The sequence below is a fragment of the Harpia harpyja genome, chromosome 5 (assembly GCF_026419915.1).
Source record: "Harpia harpyja isolate bHarHar1 chromosome 5, bHarHar1 primary haplotype, whole genome shotgun sequence".
In the NCBI taxonomy this organism is placed as follows: domain Eukaryota; kingdom Metazoa; phylum Chordata; class Aves; order Accipitriformes; family Accipitridae; genus Harpia; species Harpia harpyja.
This window is the reverse complement of record NC_068944.1, coordinates 10093649-10118696: the sequence shown is the minus strand read 5'-3', so window position 1 is coordinate 10118696 and position 25048 is coordinate 10093649. Positions and strand designations below refer to the sequence as shown.

The 25048-nt window shown below is 39.2% G+C and overlaps 2 protein-coding genes across 8 annotated transcripts in view; both read right to left on the bottom strand.

Annotated features, from left to right (window-relative positions):
* TEX10 (testis expressed 10) overlaps positions 1 to 20652 on the bottom strand; it is a 60073-nt gene extending 39421 nt beyond the window's left edge. The window contains exons 1-7 of one of the 2 annotated variants that reach the window (XM_052788574.1): positions 20595 to 20652; positions 19935 to 20078; positions 16866 to 17054; positions 14760 to 15466; positions 8662 to 8905; positions 6492 to 6604; positions 3964 to 4202 (exon numbers count right to left, since the gene is read on the bottom strand). In XM_052788574.1, coding sequence (XP_052644534.1) covers positions 3964 to 4202; positions 6492 to 6604; positions 8662 to 8905; positions 14760 to 15466; positions 16866 to 17045 — 1483 coding nt within the window. In that variant the 5' untranslated portion in view covers positions 17046 to 17054; positions 19935 to 20078; positions 20595 to 20652. Of the gene's footprint in view, positions 1 to 3963; positions 4203 to 6491; positions 6605 to 8661; positions 8906 to 14759; positions 15467 to 16865; positions 17055 to 19934; positions 20211 to 20594 lie in introns of those variants that run through there. The other variant, XM_052788573.1, reaches the window with a different exon arrangement.
* A 2020-nt stretch (positions 20653 to 22672) lies between these two features.
* Positions 22673 to 25048, bottom strand: part of LOC128141848 (uncharacterized) — a 29261-nt gene continuing 26885 nt past the window's right edge. For all 6 annotated transcript variants that reach the window (XM_052787116.1, XM_052787115.1, XM_052787113.1 and 3 more), the window contains one exon: positions 22673 to 24399. In XM_052787116.1, the coding sequence (XP_052643076.1) occupies positions 24320 to 24399 (80 nt within the window). In that variant the 3' untranslated portion in view covers positions 22673 to 24319. The remainder of the gene's footprint in view (positions 24400 to 25048) is intronic.

Genomic DNA, 25048 nt, shown 5'->3' with positions numbered 1-25048 from the left:
ACAATCATGAAAGTTCTATCCTTATGACAAAGTTGGCTAAAACCAGCCAGCAAGTGCAGAAGTTATTATAGTAGACTGAGAAACAAATCAAACATTTTCTTTGGAAACCAGATTAAACCACTGGATGTAAAAATCAGCAAAGCATAGAAAAATAACCTGAATTCAGAGAAGACAAGGCTGGAAAGAATGGGGAAGCATCTGAAAATTTAAGAGATATATGAAGGGTATGAGACCTGACTCAATTTGTCTCAGAAAAGCCTGGGGCCCCAATGAATTCATTGCTGTCAAGACATACTTAGGTAGCAGCAATCACTTCCCTACCTTCATAAACCAAGACTGGGAAAACTTTGTCTTTCCATCCAGGTGTACAGAGCAGTCTTAATAAATTACGTGTTCAAGAACAGATACAATTTTGTGTTCCACACTGAACAGAGCTACTTCTGCCCACTGAGACAAGAATGTTCCATGCTAAAAATGATTCTGGATCCAGTCAGAGGCTGGTCTTCATCAGCAAAACTCTTACCAGGGAACATATTTAAGTTATTGTATAGGGGTTCTCACCAAAAGACACACTATAAAAAGCACCTGAAATGGCATGGCCATACTCAAGCATAATGCAGGGAGCCATTTAGATGTTGAAAGCTAACATATTTGTCAACAGAAAAATACATTTTAGTTAAAATCAATTCTAAAGTTCTTTTCATTGCATCAGGAACATCAACCCACTCAATCCACATACTCTTTAGGTGAAGATTCATCTTGGACAGCGTTTCTTAGAACACTGGCTTATTCTTGAGTAACAATTATACCTTTATGTAGTTTTTAGCTAATTAATGAACTGTTAACTGCACAAATATAATAAGAAATAAATATTCTAAGTGCATAGAACATTCAGCCACCTTCCAATAACTGTCTATGGCACGTTTAGTAAAGCAGGTCCTACTATTTGAATTGCTTCATATGAACAGGACAAGTTTAAAAACGGAAGCAATTTAAAAATGTATGCTTAAAAAGTAGTACTTAAAATGTCCACATTATACAGACTTCCAAAATGCAGCCAAAGTCCTCATGATTTTTAACATATTTCAGTTTTAATTGGCACATGGAAAGCCTCCTTCTGAAATGACCAAGTGTGCTCTCTTTGTTACTCGAAGAAAATTTATCAAAAATACAACTAGCAGGCAAGCTGCTGCTAAAGTCATACCTGAGAGATGCAAGAAAGAAGCAGACCTCCTAATTAGAGAGCAGATCCAGAGATTGATCTTAAACAATGGAGAGAAATCTTCAGACATCACAGCTCAAAGCTCTTCTAGACATCCACAGAGCAAGGTGGATATGTGTATTCCACCCCATCATAAACAGCTACTCAAAACAGGCAACTCTGAAAAATGCGACTGCAAAGATACCACAATGCTTTTGTGGCATAATGCACAGGAGGTTGACTACGGTTTTATTTAATCTCTCATTCATTACCGCTTTGTTTTTTTCTATCTAAATTTCCCCTCTTTTGACTTCCATTGTGTTGCAAAAAAATTTTTATCGTAATGGTTCATTTTTTCTGTTGCCCTGTCTTCTAAAGACATACCCTTCCAGACCCTTAATCTCAGTGTCAGATAGTTTTTAAACAAATCAGAGATATATTTTTGGTATGTACCACATTTTGCAGTATCATCTGACACAATACAGTTCAGAATTTCTACAGCACCATAAAAAAAAAAAAAAAATCAAGGAAGGAAGCTTTTCTTCTTTCACAGAATCACATAATGGTTGAGGTGGGAAGGGACCTCTGGAGGTCATCTGGTCCAACACCCCTGCTAAAGCAGGATCAGATAGATCTGAGTGTCCAGAACCATGTCCAGACAGCTTCTGAGTATCTCCAAGGATGGAGACTCCAAAACCTCTCTGGGCAACCTGTGCCAGTGCTCTGTCACCCTAACAGTGAAAAGGGTGTTCCTGATGTTTGGACAGCATCTCTGTGTTTCAGTTTGTGCCCATTGCCTCTTGTCCTGTCAATGGACACCACTGAAAAGAGCCTGGCTCTCTCTTCTTTGCACCTTCCCTTCAGGTATTTACATACATTGTATGAGATCCCCCTGAGCCTTCTCTTCTCCAGCCTGAACAGTCCCAGCTCTCTCAGCCTTTCCTCATAGGAGAAATGCTCCAGTGCCTTCATCATCTCCACATCCCTTTACTGGACTCTCCCCAGTATGTCCATGTCTCTCTTGTATTGGGGAGCCCAAAACTGGACACAGTACTCCAGGTGCAGCCTCACCAGTGCAGAATAGAGGGGAAGGATCACCTCCCTCAACCTGCTGTCAACACTTCTCCTAATGCAGCCCAGGACACCATTGGCCACCTTTGCTGCAAGGGCACATTGCTGGCTCATGTTCAGCCCTGGTCCTTTTCTGCCAGGCTGCTTTCCAGCTGGTCAGCCCCCAGCAGGTACAGCTGCATGGGCTTGTTCCTCCCCAGGTGCAGGACTTCACACTTCTTGTTGAACTGTCAGCCCATTTCTCCAGCATGTCAAGGCTGTATTTCCTCTACAGCTAGTCAATGAATTACAATCTGACATCTAGTCAGGCTTTTAGTACTGCACAAGGATTATCTTGAAGGGGTGAGATTAGGTGTCCACACAGATAGAGATTCGTGAGGTGAACAGTTTCCTGCTTACAGTGAAACTCCTGAACCTTTACAGGATCAGCAGACAAGATCCATACATACTAATATCTTGTAATTTCATTTAAACTTTTTTTAAGCTTATTTATTTTCTGCATTCCTGAGGAAAATTATTGCACTAAGATGGCCACTTTAGTTAGAAAAACACCAGCCATTATCCACTATCTGGTAAAAGTTCGGTAGACATAGGAAAAATCAAGGTTTCATTACAAGGAAAAGTGTGAAGTATCTGATTTAATAGTCTAACAATAGTTTGGGAACTACTTTGCTGAGTAGCAACTCTTCTGCTTTAGCTCAGCTGGTGAAAGAGGCACATCTCTGACTTTGGACTATTATTTGCCTTCAACAGGAAACTAAATTTGGAGTGCAGATAGGAATGATTAGTTATTATCTTTGTCATCAGGGACATAGGAATAGACAGCTTCTCAATTAAAATGGATTTGGAAGGAGATACAACTAACTGCCAAAATATATTTGAGGGACATCTGACATCTTTTCACCTTACAACACTAGCAATGAAACCTGCTGCTAAGGGCAAAGTATTTTCTATAAACTCTACCTGGCTGCATGGCTGTGGAATTCATTTCTACCACACTGGTAAGACACAATAGACCCCTGCCACCTTTAGATTTACAGAAAAATTCCTTTCTTTAAGAAGTCCTACGCTGATCACTTAACTGACATGTCAACCAAGGTCTCATCTGGAACGCAGCCAAGTAGTACTTGAAAAGCAAAAAAAAAAAAAAAGCCAAGTCAAAATACTGTACTGGTCCTGCAAGTCACAATGGGAAATATATTTTCTCTGGGAAAAGGATTCAAATTGTACACCTTGGAAAATATTCTACAGCAGCTTCCATCAGAACTATCTTGGCATTTCATGTCATCACAGAACTGGAGTGGTCATCTGACAGGACTCAAGGGAGTCTACCAGCTACATTAATGATTTTAAATATGGATTGGAATATTAAAGTATCATGCACCTCTACATCCTAGTAATTTTTTTTTCAATGAAGAAAACTCATCTTCCTGTTTATAAGGGTATGTTGAGAAGTAAAACCAGAAAACAGGTACACAAATATATTAATACTTTGCATACCAACAGTATGAATCTAACAGCATTCCGAAAAATCAAGTGGTTTTCAATGCTACACACAGGGATATGACCATGAAAAACACATTATGATGTAACAACTGAGGATATAAGATGAAGTGACCAAAAAACACTAAAATAACTCAAGCTTTTTGTCAGTGCATAATTTCACTTTTCAGAAACTACTCATACCTTACCTTTGTTTTGCTGTATTTGCATTAGTCTCCAAGTCACACCAAGCAACCTATTCACCTGCTTGCTATTCAGCTTGCTGCCATCCTGAAGAGTATCTGTCACAAATTTCCTTATCATGTCCAGCCAACCAGAATCCATCTGAAGTGTTGAAGTGCTTGCTAGTGAAACCATTATGTCACACAAGGTTAAGTTCAGTAAAAGATGGTCTACGCTGTTTGAGGATGTCATACAATACTTGTTGCTGGGCAGGGGAGAAAAAAAAGAGAGAGATTTAAAAAAAAAATATTTTGTGCCTTTTAATATATGTTACTTTGGTAGAAATTATACTATGTTGAAAAAAAACCTCTTAAGTATTAAAGTTTTAGAGCCAATACACATTTTAAAAGTTTTCATATTTGACGTTTGGGTACTTGAAATTTTTTGTTCTCCCACCAAAATGTCTGTTTCTCTCATTTACAGTGGCAGCAACAACCAAAGCTCTAAATTGTATCCCTACGGCTGGTTTATCCCATTTGACATTTTTACTCTGGCCTAGCAGTACTTCTAGGTGACCAAAATCAGTAAAGGAAGGCTAAAAAAATTAATCTTTAGTTTTAGTCTCATCTGTATTTCTTCTTCTGTGAGGAATCACATGGATTTTGTCATTACTACACAATGACAAAAAGCACTATGAATGGCATAGAGAAATCCATTTATGTACTTTTTTCAAAACTCATGTGGAATCAGAAACACATTTTTCACCACCACAATATTCTGCAGGACCACCCTGTTGCCCTACAGTGGTTTGAAAGACAAAATTAAGGGATATTAAGAAAGGAATCAAGGGTATTGCAGCTTGACACATAATGCTAGAACTTCTCTACATGCTGATTGGTCACTCACAGTATACAAGAAAAAAAAAATCACAGCTTTTATCTACAGAAAGCTACACAATATGAATGCCTACATTCAGAACACAAAGTAGAGCTGTGAAAACGAAATAACAAAAAGCACTTTAACCTACACTAACATAAGTGTAGTCATCCTTCAGTTCAGAGCCAACCATTAAAATATGAGCAAATAAATCTCAACCTGTGGACATCACTTACACATGGCATAAATGCTCATAACTTTTTTGTGTTCAGCATATGTAGACACTAAGCGCTATCAGTAATACTGTGGTAAATTTCTGCAACATTTTGTGAACTGGAGAAGGAAAGAAGCCTCGAAATGCCATGCAACGTATCCAGATGCAGGCCTTTAACCCGATATATTGGTAAGTAAGGAAAACAAAAGCAACTATTTTTATTTTCATAGCATGAAGCTAAGTTTCTGGAAGTCTTCAAGTAACAGTCAAAATACAAACACAAAAAAGTTTCACAGATTATTTTTTCTGCATGTACCCAATAGTATATTTACTTTAAAGTGCAAGAATAGGGCAAAACTTAGTAGCAGAGTTAAGATGATCAACACAAGGATGGTTAGTCAGGGTGTCATCTGTAAGACAAGAAATATGGTTGCACTGCCTAACTACTGAGATTTTCAGTTTCAAGGAAGGGTGTTCAGGTCAAAACCTGGAAAAGCAAAACACCTTTTGGCTTTATGAGCTTAACAGCTAAGACTTAGCTGAAATGAAAGCATTTAACCAATAGCTATGCTGTACTTCTGATCTATGTGCCCTTTCAAGAAGAGAAAATGCAAGTCAAAATACCAATTTCAGCCTCAAGTATACCTGCACAATAGTAGACCCTTAGTATAAAAAGAGTTCTACTACTACAGCTCAATCTGCAGTGGCACTGTTTGCCAGTATTTGAAACCAAGATAGACACCAGCTGATACCCCTTGTACATACACCAGTGTTCTACATGGACTGCAATGGCACAGAATGACTCCAGAACAGACTTTGCGTGAATATAGTGTCACATCTGGGAGCTGAGAGGGGAGACAACCTGCTACTGGCCTGTACCAGAACAAAATTGGTGCACCCACTCTGCCAGCTCAATAGTGAAGAAACATGTGAGTGTTTGGCTTCTCCTGCTCCAGTACTGCTTTGCCATACAGCATAGGCACAATGTGTCCCATCTCCCCTCCTAGCTGGATTTATCCAGCCCTGTAATAAAATATTAGAAGAGCAGATGGGGGTGAAAAAAATGTTTTAACTATGTTTTGATGTATTTCAGTTGACTGCTGAACAAAACATGCAGAAATATGAAACTAGTCAGACTAACACAAATCACCATTTAGCAATATGCAAATTCCAGATCAAGCATTCAATAAAATACTTGCATTTCTCTAAGACAGCATTTTGATTTCTACTGGAGGCTATTCAGATGACCTCCCATACAATACTTTTACAGAGAACAACCAAAAGTTCTCAATTCAAAGCAATGTACCTTCCTATAAAAACTTCGCTACAGATCTTCAAGGAATACGCAATAAAAAGTTTTCTTTTCCAACATTAAAAATTTAGTACTGGATGAAGCATGACTCACACTGTCTCACTTACCTTACAAAATTAAAAGCTATAACGTGACATTGATTTTATTCTTACCCTTTGCACGAATCTTTCTTTTTGTGCTTTACTGTTTCTTGTAAAGAATAAGGAAAATGACGCATGAAGTGGTGCTTGAAATCAACAAGGTAATTCATTCGAAGCCATAGCTCCTGTTAAGGAAAGCAGATGGCAGACAGAAAACAAACTTAGAAGTAAGTGAAATACATCAATGCAATCATCTTCCAAAATCCATTATTGGAATCAATGAAAAACAGGAACTTTAGCTTCTGTTTGCAAGTTTTCATATATATATTTACGTTCAGATGAAAATGTGAAGTCCTGTACATGAACCTGAAGGTCCACAAAACAAGGGAGTAAAGTTATGATGCAAGTCAAGGTTGAGTGACAACATTTAATCCAAACTGGACTGGTGTATTTTCTTAGCACATCTTAATGTGGATATATACAATATTAAACTTAGTTACAGATGTGAATAGAAAGTGCTTTTATATCAACTTTATGAGGGTACTTAAAAATCAGAGTGAACTCTGATTTACTTGCAGTGACTGTCCCAAGTTTTCCATTAAGACTTATTCTGACACTGCCTTCATCTTTCCCCATCATTAGTGTACTTGTAGTTCAAAGCCCACTAACAAAGTGTTTTCCAGTAGAAAGGTCATCCTTACAGTAAAAGGATTTTTTTTCAATACTTAAAAATAATTTTACTTTGTGGGTTAGCAGACAGTCACCATCCCATAGTGTCCAGCAGAACTCATCACAAAAAGAGCCTGCATTGCTATCAGATTGGTCAGGCAGAATATTCTTTCTGATATTCAAGTACTAAGAACAGAGAATGACCATTAAACTATTTCAAAGATTAATAGGTTTCCACTAAGCATATTCAGAGTGGTCTTCCAAAGTGTAATAACCACTGTAATAACCACTTTGGCCTGTAAGCCTAAGGGCTGTTAAATAAGCAAAGCTTCCATTTTCAAACAGCCATCTGAATGCATTTTATACATGAAGGTGACTATAAAGGAAAAGACAAAATAAACTGTTTATCATATCTAAAACACAATATGCTCAAAAGAAAAAAAAAAAAGGGTTTTATGGACATCAGGGTTTCCCCCCCCCCCCCCCCAAAAAAACCATCTTAAGGTCATAATGCAACTGCATGTACCTAAAACAGCTCACATCTTGACACAGGAACACTCCTTTCATGTGACCAAAATGCAGGCACCCTATGGCTAAGGGCAGCAGCTCTGCAGTACCCTAAAGAAAAAGGCTGGGGGCAGTAGGCTGCCACAGGTATTTACCTGGCCAACTGCCTGCTTCTAAGAGGCCCTCTAAAAACGATGAAGAGGAAAAAGGGGAACTGCGTGTTTTGTTCAGACACACTGAATCCATCCCTCAGACTGTGTATGTTGGGTAACTCTGGTCTAATGGAATGATTCCACAAATGCTTTCCAATAATTACTCTATGCATAGATACCTGTTTAGCAAATGGACCTACAGCCCTATACGCAGGTAAAACAAAGAGCTGTCAAGACACTCCTTCCAACTACTCTCAATAGCCAAAACGAGTGCTCTTTTTCCAGCTTCCAAAATCTTTGGAAGAGCAGCAAAAGTTACAAAAAAATAGCAATTAATTTATCAAAGAAAAAGACAGACAAAATAATTAGGGGAAAAAAAACTTCAAGGATATTTTCCAAAATTCTTATTGAGGCTTTGATTTGATGCCTTGTGACACTACCAATCATGACACAACAACATAGGTTGCACCAAGCAATTACAGGATCTCATACCATCGTTATCCCCTACCTTTCCAAGGGTTTAGGGTTTGTTCATTTCCACCCCCACACACCCCGTAAAATTTTTCAATGCATAAAAACAAGGAACACACAACTCCATTCTATGCTTTGTTCAAATTTATATTCTAGAGGTTATCTGGGAGACAAAATGCTCCTCCGGTAACACTTTCAGTTTCAAAGGCTTTTGTGCTGTAGCCTGTCAAGAAGGATTCCTGTAGACTACCTGTGATCTCATTGCTCAGTTCAACAGATTCTTTTCTCCAGTAAGAGACTTGATAAAATCCAAATTCTACTCAAAACCTAGGCTTTTTCTCTCTTAATAAAATATTTCCACTACTTCCAATCACCAAATCACTAGTTTCCAATCAAAACAAAATGAACTGTCATTATTATGCCACAGATCACTTCTCCCTTACCATTTTGTATGTTTCATCATGTCGCTTTGTGAGTTTCCATAATAAATGTATTATACTAAGCACTTGCTGCATAAGCTGCTGAGATTCTGATTCCAAAAGGTTTCCAAGAATGGGAGCTGATTGTGCAGGAGATGCTTCAATCCAGCACTCAATCAGTAATGGAATTATTATCTCAATAAAACCTTTTAAGTTTTCAGCCGAGGACAGGCCTTTTTCTGCACTGTCCATTACACTTGCCAGAGACCTAAATGACAAAAGCAAAAAAAAAAAAAAAAAAGAAAAAAGAAAAAAGATAAAGATCACACCTTTAAAAACAGATTAGAGCAATACCACTTTCCTGCTGAGTAACAGGAAAAATTACTTTAATACATTAAATGTTTGCTTGCTTTGCTAGATATTTCAGTAAGAAAAAAAGGAGTTCAAACCATCTACAACAAACCTGCTCCCAAGTCTCCCTGCAAGTTTGTGCTTCTGTAACAGCTTCTTACAGATTTCAGTATTTCTTTCCCCATTGTTATATGTAAAGTCTATAAAGTGGAGAAATACGATTTGCATTATCATATCACCTTCAGCCAACAGATAAGAATTCACTGTACTCGGCACACAACAAAATGAAAAACCTTTAAGTTTTAAATGCCTTGAAACAAAATAATGAAACTGACTACAAAGTATTATCAAATGCATAAGGTTTATTACAGTTAATAACCATCTCCAGCTATAATAAACATAATGCTTGATCATATTAATAGGAAAAAAAAACAAACCAACATTCTGCAAAAAATAGAACTTTGGTTCCCACCTGGTGTTTAACTATAATGCTCTGGAGAGCAACTAGCTGGAAAATTATTAAAATCATCTGATTATGAAGGTAAACAAAAACTATCAAAAATGAAGAGCTATAGTTTAACTTAAAAGAGTATCTCCCAGAAAGCAAGAAAACCAAGGACTTTGTTTTCCCCTGTCTTATAACACACTTCATTTGTGTTTCAAAAGGGATTATCAGTGCAAATGACCAAATCCTGCTCCTGCATAAATTCAGGCAATTTGTATCCATTTTAAAAAGGCAGTTCTTTAAAGAAAGAAACCTTTGAATAATTCCTGTTAATTTTAAGCAATACAGAAGCTTCTGAAAGGGTTTCCATTTAACAAGAACCCTTAAAAAAGAAAAAAAAAAAGCAGTAATAATTTTAACTGATGATTTCTGACATTGTTTTCCATGATGATTTTGTTTTCTAACTCACAGCAGGGAATTCCCATCATGATTCTAACTTCCTAACATACATAAAATTGGTACACTGAACCTCCTGTTAAACTCCTTTCTATTTCACTGATGTTCTCCAAATGATTTTTCTTTACATATACACCCAAAATAGGATCTGAAAAACTGCTTTCTTTCCACAGATAGGCAGACAAGTTCTGTTTACAAATATTTTCATTTCATACTGGATTAAAGACGTAAAGCAGTTTTTCCTGGTCATCCTGCCATTTCCAAATTATCCAATTAGTTATATCCTTCTATGAAACTACAGTTGTCATGCTGTTGCAGTCATCTGTAATATGCACATAACAGAAAATTTTACTCTGTCATTTCCCTCTGGTTGAAATTGGTTTCTCAAGAAAATTACTAAACCAAAACAAATTCAGGTATTAACAAACTGCAAAAGGAGCAGGGAGAAGACATCTGCAAAGGAATAAGAAGAAAGTGTGAGACAAATGCAGGGTCTTTTTCAATGAAGGCAAGATCAGAGAGAGAATTTAGATCTCCAGCACAAAATAAAAGGGACAAGTGGAAACATAACTGGTCATAAGAAAAAAAAATGATAGTTTTATCTTAATACCTACAACTATCAGACATGTTAAAATTTTATAAAGCTTAGCATTAACTGCAGCAACCAGTGCATACAGTCAATGTAATTTGGCTTATTTGTCCCTTCCTTTTTGCTCTATGTCCCTTCTATGCCACAGACACTGCAGTAAAGACACCAGTTCCTTTCAGACTGTAAAGAGAGTTTAGGGTGAATAGTTCCAACTTAGACATTTAACTCTCAGTCATCTAAAGGCACAGGAGACAAACCCCACCTTCCAGTTATAACCACAATGAATTCTAAAGCATCACTGGACAAGCCAGCTGATACCAAGACCATAACCTCACTGAAAAACGTTGTCCTGTAAATGCTATGCCATGACAGGACTACACACTTAGCTGGGATTCTGAAATGTCAGTAATTGGCTTAAATAGTTCTCAAGTAGTAGTCTTTAATAATTTCTCTGAAAATAATACCTGATATTACAGCAGAGCTCTGGAATTTGAGCGATCTATTTCTGGTGCGCAAAAAAATCTACCCATCAAACAGCGAACAGTGCACGAAACCTGAGAAGTTGGCAACACACACCTGAAGATTCCTACAAAAGTGTTAACACACCCAAAGATTCCTAAAAAAGTGTTAACACACCCACCCCAACTATTTCAGTATTCTTCTGAAACAAGGGATGGAAAAAGAAGGAAGAATTCATGCCAAAAGGGATACTCCACTCAGCTGCCAAAAGCATTTGCGCAAGAATGCTTAGCACAGCTTTCATCTACCTCTGCAAAAGAAGCCGCCATCTCTCAAGAGAAGACTCCTCCAAATATTCAAGGTTAACAACAAAAGCAGTAAATAAAATCTGACTGCCAGTAACAGATGATGACAAAGTATTACTGTAATCTGTCCAGTATGCGTTTGATTAGTGCAATAGCCCAGGTTCACTGGAACTGGGAGGGTTTGATGTAAATTAAAGTGTTAATCTTTGTCACGTATCTGTTATCACTGTTCTTTAATGGTAAGGCGGCTCTCACACTACAAAGCATACTACCTTCACATTGGTATGAAATACTATCGAAGGGAGCTGCAAGATATTTGTGTACCCCTTAAGCTGGCATTTTTCTTTAAAATGCCAATATTTTTATAAAGCAGGACCAAACAAAAGAAAACTGTGTAATGTATTTGCCATTTGACAGTAAAAGGACAACAGAAATTCAGCTAAGGAAGTCAAGGAAATGTAAAAGAAACAGAAAATAAGGAAACAACTTTCTGCTGCTTAAAATAGGAAAAGTCATTGGAAGTTAACGAGTTTTTATGGCTCAGAGTCTAAGCCAGGTTACTGTCCTCCATTTTTGTGTGCACTGCCAATTGCAGCAAAGAAACACTCAGTACACAAAGTGAACTGTATTTTCCATTTCTATCTGAAGCACAGGTCACACCATACACATATTTATTCACTGTGCTTTGTTTTCCATTTTGGTGTCTCAAGTCGTCTTTGTTTTTTTCTGCAGCTTCATTTTGTCCTTTCTCAGCAGAAACAGAAGGTCTACCATTTCTCTTCAGCACCACTTCCATCCAGTCCAAAAAAAGATCACACGCTTTGGTATCACCACATTTAAGTTGTGAAGGCTTTCCATTTTTCCACACCTGAAATGAGTTTGATGCAAGAAGAAGCACAGTCAGCACATAAGGCAGAAGATATATTCTAATAATCTCCTAATTCACTGTAATCTTTAATTCACACACAGTAGGAAGACCTAGCACACAACAGAAAATAACAAAGTCTTAAGATTTGCATTTTTGAACCATCCAGCATTCCAAGCTCAGAATCTACACTTTTTACTAAACATTAACACTGCAAACCGATTCTGAAAATCCCTTTCCATAACCACAAGGTTATCAATGAGGTGCCATCACTACACAATGAACTTGCAATATTAAAAAGATACAGGAACTTTAAAAGTTTAGCATACTATTAGTGGTGTTTGGAAGCCTACTTTTTAAAGAACAAAGTTGAAACTTACTTGCAGTATTAGTAATGAGGCCATCAATACATACACACTGCAATTACTTACGGTTTGGTCAACTCATTACCTATAGTTAGGACTTGACTATTTGTGCATTGACTTCTTTTAACAAAAATATACACACTGTTTGAGATTTTGGAAGTACTCAAGGAGCATTACAGATGCTTTGCACCTCTTATTAGAAGTAAATTCTGTCCTTGCAGTAATGGCCATAGCAGAGGCCTGGGAATGCCTGTAAAAGGCCACAGTTGGGATTGGAAGAAACAGAGTTAAACATCTTCAGACTACTAGAAAAGATTTCAGTGGCAAATACAAAAGCCACCACATTAACTTCCACTCTTAGAATTTTGCAGATATCCACTAAAACAAGCTGTACTGGCCCTTTGTGCAAAATGAATATACCAAAAATATGCGCAAATGCAATAAAACGAGAACATTTTAGTACCTTCAGCAGATGCCCCTTCTCTTTCCATCCTCCTGTTCTGCTGCCATCAGCTTGCTTTGCCAGTCTTGCCTTGGATTCTAGCAATGTTTCCTTCTATTCTTCTGGCTCCTCCTCATGCTTGCAAACGCCTTTTTGAAAGTATTTATAACCACAAGTCGATCACGATGTTTCACCAAAATCTAGCTCCTCAGAAAAGTGGAATCCAATTCAGGTGACACCAGACGTAAAGTTTATTTTCCTAGACCTTGGATACAATGCCATCTTCAGCTACTACAGGGCATGGTATATCACCCACTGCATATCATTCAGGGCACAATACAAGAATCCTCTGATATACGGTGGTCCACAATCGTATGCTTCTGACTGCAGAGACGAATTCCATAAGACTGTTGTGTGCTCAGCACTGAACCATTCCCCCTGCCTCATGGGCTTCACTGGTCTAGTTTCCAACTAAAGTTTTACCTGCAGCAGATATTGTTGGTCATGACTGAACTCTTATGCTATATTAACAACCACTTTTATGAGAATAAGCTGCAGATTTTACTTAGCTTAATATAAATTTCCTATACCTACTAGAAGTAATATGCTATCTGCCAAGAGAAAGCCTAGGAGAGTGGAAATGGAATGGTCATTTGTGTGTCTCCAAGACAAAGATGGAAAACGCCTGCTAACTCAGGCCAATACCTGTAGTATTAAAAGAGAACACCTCTTCCTCTGCACTTCATTCATTCAAAGATATGAGACGGACATAGCAATGGATTAGGCCGTGGGTTTTATACCCTTTTCTGCCACTGACCTCCTAGATGAATTTGGTATTAACTCCTTTATACCCCTTATTCAGTCTCCCCCAGCAGTAAAACAAGGATTCTGGTTTCTCTTCAAACCACCCTGCTATCTATGGATTAGAAGTCCTGTGTAATGGCTAAACAGCTTCTGTTTTTCAAGTCGTCATTCCAGATCTCCTACCAGCAGGTATGTAACATCTATAGTAATGCATATACATGAGGATGCAAATGTTTAAAAGGTACCATAAAGTGGGGTGGGAGGTTCCCCTCTAGTTTGAGGAGTGGGTGAATCAGAAAGGAGGAAGAGAAAGAAAGATGGTTAGTTATTTTTCCCTTAACTTCAGCTCACATCTATTTAGAGTACTACTGAAAAACACACAAACCTTTCTGTGACTAAGCAGACTATGCTTTCTTCCATATTCATCAACATGTCTCAGATGAGACAACTTTTATCTCATAGTGAAGATATAAACTGGTGAATTGATTAAAAATAGCTAGAATTGGAAACTCCGCAGAACTTCATACAGCCAGACACATCATGCTGTCCTTTTTAAAAGGAGCTATAGTCAAAGGAAATAGACTCCTAAACTTATGATAGACTCTTGCAGGTAAAAGCACAAAGTTTCAGTAGAATTCATTATCACAGTGTAAGAAACAAGCTTACATTTCATGTAAAGAAATTTGCCTGCTTGCCCTCAGGTCTATTTGATATCCTGCAACAACGTGTGGTCATCAGTTCGCATTCCAAGAAAACCACTAGAGCTGGTCTTCCAAAGTTGTTATGCATAGCATAAAATAAAGCTTCTATTTGATAATGGGAAAGTTCATAATATACACATAGCACTGTTATCTGCTGAGTATTTCCACATCTTCAAGCCACTGCAGTAAGACTGCACATTACACTAAATGCCCTAAAATATGGCTAAGGGACAACCCCACAATAAAAATTAAATTGTTGTCTTCAACAGCAACGAACCACAGTCTAACATTGTGATCATACAGTTGACATTAATTCCCAAATTAGTTAATGTTTTCTCACCTCAGTCTAAATGATGAGTTGATCTTTGGTCGTAAGCCACCATTTTCAAACAGTTGTATATGTTGCTGATTATTTGCATGGACCTTCCAACTTATACATATTGGGTTCCTCACAGAATGAGGGCCATCCTTTTGCTCTTGAAGCCCTTCATCCTCTATTTCACTGGATCCATCTACCACTGCCTGGAGAAACTTCTTGAGCCTGGTAAGTACATTCAACCTCCACTGCTGAGAGGTTACTCTGCGATTTGGGTTAACAGAGAGCATCCAGGAAAGTTTCTCTCTGCTTTTCAGTCTTTTTGACAGTTGCTGGTGAGAAATAAGCTCTACAAAATTCTTCAACAATATACTGCTGCGGTCTGTGAGAAGAGTTGGGTATGCTTCCAATAAAACATCCAAGACTTTCAATGAATCTTCCTGAATTCCCTCACTGATATGAGTCATGGCACTGGAGAGATGGGCACTTACCAAAGGAAAAAATGGAGCAATCTGTTCCGCTCTTATTTTTGAAGCCAAGAATTGCAGTAGGTGAACAGCTGCTCCTCTGACACCAGAATCTTTGTCTGTAAACACAGCTGCCACCTCGCTTATTATATTTGAAAGGTGTGCATCAATTACAAATGGATACTGAGACAGGAGATCTTTGAGCCCAAGAAGTGCATTATGCTTAACCCCAGGACTATAGTGATGCATCTGTGAAAGCAGATCCTAAAAGGAAAGAAACATATATACTTGCCATCATTATTACTTTAAGCATTTTAAATTTCCCCACCTATTTCCAGCATTTTTCTTAAACACTCAAAAATGCAAAATCTATTCTTACGAGGTACTGCTATTCATAACAGCATAATATGTTCAGAACAACTACAATATTAGTTTAAAGCGTAACAATGAACAAATCATCAAAATTCAATGACAAGAAAATCAAGATACCGTGACTTGTTGTCCTGGTTTTGGCTGGGATAGTTAATTTTCTTTCTAGTAGCTGGTATAGTGCTGTGTTTTGGGTTCAGTATGAGAAGAATGTTGATAACACACTGATGTTTTCAGTTGTTGCTAAGTAGTGTTTAGCCTAAGTCAAGGATTTTTCAGCTTCTCATGCCCAGTCAGCGAGAAGGCTGGAGGGGCACAAGGAGTTGGGAGGGGACACAGCCAGGACAGCTGACCCAAACTGGCCAAAGGGGTATTCCATACCATGTGACATCATGCCCAGTATATAAACTGGGGGGAGTTGGCCGGGGGGGATCACTGCTCAGGAACTAACTGGGTGTCAGTTGGCAAGTGGTGAGCAATTGCATTGTGCACCACTTGTTTTGTATATACCAATTCTTTTATTATTATTATTGTCATTTTATTATTGTTATTATTATCATTATTATTTTCTTCCTTTCTGTTCTATTAAACCATTCTTTTCTCAACCCACAAGTTTTACCCCCCACCCCGCCCCGATTCTCTCCCCCATCCCACTGGGTGGGGGGGAAGTGAGTAAGTGGCTGCATGGTGCTTAGTTGCTGGCTGGGGTTAAACCACAACACTTGTCCTTCAGGTAATCAGATACTCCTTCATTCTTAAGTTTATGCACAACCCTACTGACTTAACAGAGTGATGACCAAAAATATGTCCTCTCACACTTGTTCTCAAAAGTAGAACTATGAAATCTCAGTCTCAACAGCTTTCTTCAGTTTAAGCAGAGAGCAGCAAGAGATAGAAGACAACACAAAGGAAGAAAAGCAGAACCACCACCCAAAGAAATGCAAGATTTTTTAAAAACATCATCTCAGGAAGTCTACTTTTTAAAACCCCGTCCTTAAGTTACAAAAGACTTTCAAAAACCAAACATTAATCCTAGATACTTAGATCAGTGTGCAACTTGAGTTTTTGCACTGCTGAAAACCTTTCCCTTGGGCTATATGCTGGTCCAGCAATTTGAGTATTAAATTCACAGGTCAGCTTATTGTCAAGGACAAAGAAGCTGTATTCAGATACTCTGCTGGGTTTTTTTAATTTTTTTTTTTTAATATTTTTTCCTGAACTCTAGTAAACATAGTAAATCTAGATAAATGACATGTAATTTTCTGTCATTTCAGAATGTAATGACACAGTATACCTTTATGTTAAGTTTTCTATTTTGCGTAGGAAGCACTCCATCTTCTTTAAGCTGCTCAGGAATCTGTATGGCCTTTGTTTTGAAGGTAGTATCAGTTGCATTCTCTAGTTTAGGCTTTTTTTTCCCAACCTTTAATTTCACTTTCTGGAAATCTTCTTGATGTTTCCTTTTTTTAGTCATTCTGATTCTCTGCAAAAAGATGTTCAGAATTTTAATTTGATTAAATACACTACAAACAAATATTTTTTTCCCACCAAAGAGCAGCAACTTCCTAATGAAGGCTACTGATTTTATGCTTTTTCCAATGCATAAACTAGTGTCTGCTCCTGAGACAAGATGCTAGGCTAAACAGACATGCAGACTGATTCAGTACAGCTGTTCTTCTAGTGTCCAGAAAACATTCTGCTGGTCCTTTGGTTATCTTTGCTCTGGGAACTACTTTACTGAAAAAGATCACTTAAGTAACTGCATCTTCCACTGCTTTATCTGATTAAGTTGTTGGTTTTGTTTTAAAAAGTTCCTGCCAATAAAGCAACTTTTTACATAGTTGACTCTTGTCAAGCCGAAGGAGCTTGGTGAACTGTTTCATTTAATTTGTACGTTGTTTACCAACTCAATCATTAATAGCATAGTCTGCACAGGTAAAATCACAGGTTTTAATCAGGCCTTCACTGATAACAGCAGTATAGAAGAGTCTAAGAAAACTTCCACTACACACTGAAAAGTCCAGTCTGCGCATTTAAAACCAGTAACTGGAAAGAAGCTGGGGGGGAGGTGTTAAATGGGCACATATAGAGTAAAAAGAGACTGAAAAACTAAGTCATATTAAATAAAGGCATAAGAAATAAGGTAGTATGAGTAGCTATAAGGTAGTATGAGAAGTAGTACAGACATACTAGATGTACAATAACCAAAACAAATCAAACCCCACACTTCAATTCCTGAATGACCTTTTGGCTTTGACATATCTGTACTGATAAAAGTACTCCTAATTCTATCAGACTTAAAAAAAAAAAAAAAAAGGCAAAACACCCCACCCAAAAAACCCAAACCACCAAAAAAACCCAACAAACACTACACCTCAAGTTCCTTTATTTAATCTTCCTTCCCTTGATCTCCATACTTCTAAATTCATTCTTAACAAAACTCCAGAAGCTGATGTCATAACACTCAACATCACATACAAATTGTGCCTAGATTTCTGTTAATTAAAACCATGAATCCATGGTCTGACGACTCCTAGGAGTGGTTGCAGAGATTCCTTACAGTTTAAAAGGGGGAGACAAGCACAAAGCCATTATGATGTTAGGTTTAACATCTCACAGCTTTCTAATGATAACAGGTATTTACAGAGCTGGAAATCTGAATACTTCCAGACCTCACTGTACACAGTATAAAGTCCATGCTGTCAGGTACATAAACTTTTTGTTTCTGCTCTTTCAAACTACTCTTTGAGTAACTAGGTTTTACACATTCTTAAAATCTGAACTATACAAAAAAGTTGCAAACAAAACGTTCAAATTTTAAAGACCAAACTAACTAAAAAAAAAGAAAAAAAAAATACAGCTGACTAAACCCATAGATTTCTAAATAAAATATCCAAACAATGATTCTTTTATGGTGGACATGATCATCATTCACTCTAGGAAATGGAATTCGACAGCTGATTTTTTTCCCAGTGGACTTCAAACTGTAAATTTGTGCTGTATCACAATATTTGACATACACATCATCAAGATAATCACTAAAGAAAGTTTTAAACCCAATTGTCATTTTCTATTCTTTTAAAACAACTTAAACAACTGATTATACAAATATTGGACTACAACTTAATTTCTGCTTTTCCCATGCTAGCTTAAAACAGCTATATGCAAGACCACTTTAACTGAAGTATAAATTTAGCATAAGTAACCTATCAACTGAAAAGGCTTTAAAGAACTTGGGGTTTGGTGCCAAAATAAAGAGGTCCTTTAGTATCCAACTATAACAACTGTGGTTTTATAAGCTTTTGATTTTTACCATATGCATCTTTTAGGAAAAAATTACAACAAGTTTTTCACTACTTGATTGCAAGACTTACAGAAATAGCTAGAAGCTTTTGACACGAATGCTATTTCCACTTACAAAGCTTGCTTTAATGGAGATATTTAGGAAGCCTCACTCCATAAGGCAAAATGTTTGGCTTCCAATTAGCCTTAGAAACTTTACGATACAGGTGCGCACACACCTGAACAAAGTCAATTAAGTTCTTTTAAAGGAGGAGTCTTATAAAATATGCTTTCTCCTACTAAAACAAAGCAGCGCAGTTTACCTTGCACTGCATATTTTGGAAATAGTTTATTGGAAATCTAAACATATGCATTTCCAATTCATAGGTACCATGCTAAACGAGAGATAAAATGCTTACAAAATCAAAGCCGTGAAAACAAACACCACAGTCTCTATGTCATAAGACATTAAACAAAACTGTATACAGCTTATGAAGTTATGTAAAGATTATAATAAAACTTCTTGCTGAAGCAACTGTTTGCCTTTCGACTTCAACTGTATTTTCACTCGGCCCTCCTCCAACAGGACAGAGCTAAGCGCACCTAACAGTTTATGCACTGATACAGTTTTACAATCCAGAACATTAAAATAACCTCGAATCAACGCCAGCTTCCTTTAACATGAAGCTGTCCGCAGCGCTTTTCAGAAGCTACTTCAGTTGTCACTCGGCCATCCTTGCCTCAGGCTTAGGGAAACAGACGGGACCCAAAAGGAGCGGCGGTTCCACCTGTAATTTACTCCCTTACTGCAGCTCTGAGGCAGTATCCTCAGGGAATCTTGCTACCAGCACATTTACAAGCTCAAGCAATCAGGAAAATCCTGACAAACCAGAAGGCCGGGTACTTGCCCTAACACCTCTCATCCCGCAGAAGATTTCCACCTGGGCGAGTTCTCTCCCAACCAAGGGGGGCAATTACTCACATCGCAATTAACTTTCTGAGGCTCCGGCGCTGGCCAGCCTATCCCCGTCACCACACAACCCAACCACCATCAGCCCGCTCCACGCCGCAAACGCCATACCCCAGAGCCGAAGCGCTGCTGAAGCGGAGGAGGCGGCGGCGGCGGCTCCTCCCGCCGGACTAGGCCGTTAAACAACCTTCCTCACCGTCCCGGGACATCTTTCGGCTTAGTTCCCGAAGAACCGCTTCTCTCCAGTCGCTCTCTCTACGAGGCGTTTAAATAAAGCGCGTCAGTTCCCGCCCGCTGCCGGCGGGGAGGCCGCCAAGTTCGGCTCCCGGCAGCCGCCGCAGCCGCGTCGGGGAAGAGCCGGGGCTCCTCCAGCGGCAGGCGAGGCGGGAGCAGCGGCTGAGGGAAGCACCCCCGGGGGAGGGGAGGGGAGGCAAGGCAGGGGGCGGCGGCGGAGGAGGAGGAGGAGGCCCACGGCCGGGGATGGAGAGCCGAGGCCGCCGGTTTAGCCGGGACCGGCACGCCCGCGGCTGTGCTCACGCTTTCCCGCCGCCCTGCGCAGGAGCGTGAGGGAAAGGGGGTGGGTCACACAAAAGGCGGCCGATTAGCGCAGGGCAGGGCCAGGCCGGGTCGGGCCGGGCGCTACCGCCTGCTCCTCCTCCTCCTCCCTCTTCCTCTTCCTCTTCTTCCTCTTCCTCTTCCTCCTCCTCTTCCTCTTCCCGCGCGGCAACAGCGCCGCCGAGCCCCCTCCCCCGCCCCGCGCCGGCCACTCACCAACCACGCGGCAGCGCGAGCCCCCTTCCGCCCCCCGAGAACCTGCCCGGAAATCGGCCGCCCACGTGAGCGGCTGCGGCGGCGGGAAGGAGCGCGCTTCCTCCCCGCTCCGCCCGGGGCCGCGGGGCGCTGGCGCCACCTGCAGCGGCGGCGGGGATGGTCCGCGCGGGAGCGGGAGTCGGTGAGTGGGTGCGAGGTGGTGGTCTCCGGGCTGGCGGAGAGGAGAGGCGAGGAGGGCGAAGTTTTCTTTTTTTCTGTCCCTCCCCACTGATAGCATATTTCCGTACATTCTGGATGGTATGTCTAAATATTTTGATGGTTTTAATATTTTGTACCGGCCGTGGAAACTGGTTTGCTGCTAGGTGACTGTAAAAGTGAGATTTGGTAAATACTTATCAGAAATCTTATACTAACACTATGATTGAAACCATAGACAAAAGTATAGCCAAGCGATTAACTAGTAGAGGTAGTAACTCCTAAGTTTTGCAGTTCTTTGCTCTTATGACTAGATGTTCCCGTATGCTAGATGAGAACAATGTTGAAACTGACCACATGTGATTGAAGCTGCGTTAAGCTTCAAGATCAAAGAACAAGGACAAGAATAAAGACTTCAGGGACAGCCAACAAGAACTTCAAATGGGTCGGTGGTCGCAAAAGCAGCCCTTTGACTCAAATGGATCCTTCATTGCGCATGATCGGATGTAGGCAGTACTAAGACAATCAGTTGCAATTATTTATATGTATATGTATACTAATCTGATTAATGTGCAATTAGTTATTCTATATAACCTGTTAGTGCTAAAGCTGTGGTATGCACGCTAGGTGGAACTATCCCCCGTGCATCCAGCACTGCAATAAAGAATGCCTGCTTTCTAAAACTCCAAAACGAGTCTTAGAGAGTTTCTTCGACCAGCTTTTCGGTATCACCACAGCGGTGTGTGCTCTTGAGTGCGGTTGTGGGGATGGGCTATGGGAGGTAACGAGAGTGCGTTAGGAGTAACAGATACCAAGATGTGCGTTTCTAGAGGTGGAAAACACTCGGAAGAGAGAAGGATTTCGGTGGAGGCAACGCAGAGCCAGCGTTGGCGTTCCAGGTTTCCCATACGGCATCCAACCACCGGGCAGGCCGTGTCGTTTTGTGCACTGATGCCCAGACCGAGCTTGCCGCTTTGAAAGGGGCAGTGAGTTCCTAAGTCAGGAGGACAGAGCGCAACCCCAGAAGATGCAGGGAGCAGCAACACCGGAGGAGGATGGTTCCGTACCTGTCTAGAACAGAGATCACCATGATTTATTTACAGCAGACGGTAACTCTTCTGTCGCACGCTCAAAAACTTTTCATCTCCTATCAATTCCACCTGTGAATACCCTTCTCCTTTCTGCTTTCTGCCTTCTAAGAGAAGGAGAAGTTCTCCATGTTTGTTAAAAATCACTTCCCTGAAGCTCTATGGTCTCCGAGTAAAATGTATAAAACTAAGGTAAAGGTAAAAGAAAAATAAATTTTCTCTTGGTTTAATTTCTCTTGCTGTTGCATAAGTTTTAATTCTATTAATTCTCCAATTACCCCAGCTGTCTGCCTTGCTGTTGCTGTGAGAAACAAACTGTATTATTAAATACAGTCAGCATCATCCTTCAAGCGTCATCAGTAAAGAGAACACCTTCCTTACTTTGCAATTCTGGCACAAGTAAAACATTATCTTTAAAAACTGTTTTGGAGCAAAAATAGTTTTCCATTGGGATAAGAATATACCAAGCCATCGCAAAATACAGGCGGATACAGGAACAAAATAATGTCATTCTTTTGCAGCCTCTATTTGCACCCAAAAAAAAAAAGGGGAAGGGGGGGATAATTGTACAACTGAATAGACTATGTGAGACTACATTTTCAGAAAACATTTCCAGAAGCATACACTCATATGATTTTTGTGCAGTTCAGTTTTCTCAGCTGTCCTTGAGAAGTACAGCAACACTCTGCAGCATATCATTCAAACTATTTTGTATCAGTGTGCCATAGACTGAGGTCTTTCCATTTTCAGCATGCTCCTCCTGCACCCAAGGGAAAAAAAATACTCAAATCCAAGTAATTTCAACTTAACTTTAAATTTATTTCCACTAGGAGTGGTTCCATAGTAAGAGGAAAAAGAAGCTGTCCCAGAGATGGCCATTTACAACAGCTGAACATTCTGATTTTATTATTTTAATTAATAGAATGTTCTGCCCTTTGAAAACAAACAAACAAAAAAAGATGTTTCTATTTTTATTTTCTGCATTACAGGAACAGAATTCAGAATTTCGTCTCAACTAAAAGATGTTTTTACTGACCGAGTTCATTAAGCAAGCATTAACATTGTCCCTATTGTAGAGTAAATGAGCTCTAAGAGCTCTGGTTCCACCTCTGCTTCTGACAAGAACATATTTAGAGGCATTCTAGAAATTCTTCACAATTTCCTTAAAGCAGCGTTTTGTGTTTTAATTTCTTTACTTTTTGGTGAACTGTTTTCATTCCTGTGTCTGTTCATAGAACAAAACTAACCAATTTTGTTGCTGCTTTCTTTGTTACCTTATTTTTGTGGCATCTTGAATTCTGTGATATGAAGATTGAAACCATCGGGATGAGGATTCTCAATTCCATCCAGATCTCCCCCAAAAATGTAAGTTAACATTACAGGGTTCATTTACCATCTGGCCCCAGCATGTCTATATCATACCAGCATTTGGCTGCAAAGCTGAAGCGCTTTAATTAGAACCACTGAATGCTACCCAACATCACAAGCAGGAAGCAAATTTTAATTACACAATTTAATTTTTAATTTTTTTTTCCCAAACACACTAATTTGTAACCATCCAAAACATTTTTCATCATCCCACAAATGTAGTCATCATTAATGTATAGACCTTTACATTCAGTCAAAACCACTACTGCTTTTGTTGGAAAAAAGTTCATGTTAAAAGAGCCTGAACTGAAGGACAGTACAAGCCAGGTTTCATTTCATTCTCATACTGGTGCGATAACAGAAGACAAAAGATACTTTCGCTACCACATCAGTGCCTCTTAACCATAGTCTGGTTAGGTCTCTTGGGACGTATCCCTGAATTTGCAAGCATAGCCAACCTCTGCTGACTTTGCTAAAGCTTCCAATTATCTAGGCTCCCTAAATGGGCTATAATCCAGGTACTTCTCAACTCAGAACTAGACTGACAGCACTGATTTATTATTATTATTTTTAATCTTTATTTAAAAAAAATATGTGGAGACCTATTCATAATCCTTATACTGGAGAGGATTTTTCATTACAAAAGCTTTTGAGTCAGGCCCAGCAGCCACAGGGAGTAACTTCCAGGTATTTGTTGTAGGATTAATTTGTACTGCTGACTGCAGTAGTTCATTCTGCTGATAACTCTTTGTAAAAGAACCAGCAATAAGAAAAGATCAGACTGTCAATGTACGGTATTTAATGATATTGAGAAAAACAACAGTTACCTGTTTTAAAAGTATGTTTTAACATGAAAAGAAAGAACATGAGCTTTACAACCTTTCCACAATATAGAAATTTCAGCTATATGGAGAAATAAATAACAAGAATCTCAAAACCAAGTTATTAATTTAATTAAAATAACACTGTACAAAATTTGAACATAGCAAAATCAGGTACACTGAGTTCATATTAAGTAAAACAACAAACTTACAGAAAGTAAACATTGCTATATTAACTCTATTAACTACGATGTCACTGCGTGCTGCTGTTGCTTGGTCTTCTCAGAGTTCCACTTTCAGTCAGGATCCTTATAACATTCGGAATATCAATTCCTTAGTTAAAGGCAAACAAACAAACAAAACCAGAAAATAAGTGGTTTTATGATAAAATGCATTTAAAAGCACAAGTTATACTGAAACATTTAGATGCTGACAGGAGTTTGGATCTTTTCTTATTAAACGAAGCATACCATAACTGTTAACAGTTACCAGAGTGTGCCTGGAAACTATAACTGTATATTGCTATGAACAGCTGTATTGGTTCAGTTAAAGGGTCTGTCTTGCCCCTCTACTCTTTCTCTGGCTTGGAAAGATCTGCAGCTGATAATCAGGAAAGCATGACCAGAAATGCTTGATTTTATCACTGTAACAATAAGTCAAAGTGTCCTCTTCTGAACAGAAGCAAGAAGGCCCTGTTGCTTCGATGAAACTAATGCCCATGACTTCAGGAGAGGGAGAGGAGAAGTAGAAGAAACACAGGGACTGCTTAAGTGGCAATAACAAACATTCAGCACCGGTAACCAAATGCTAAGGGAAGAGTAAGAGCAGGGCAAGTGTGCCTGATGCTTGGTGGGTTGTGGGAATACTCTCTTCTCCCTATCTCAGATCATCTTCAGCTCAGAAAACTTTCCACGTCCGATACGGCAAACTTTTCAGTAGTCCTCTTCCAAACACTTGGCCAATCTGGCCCAGACAGTGAAGA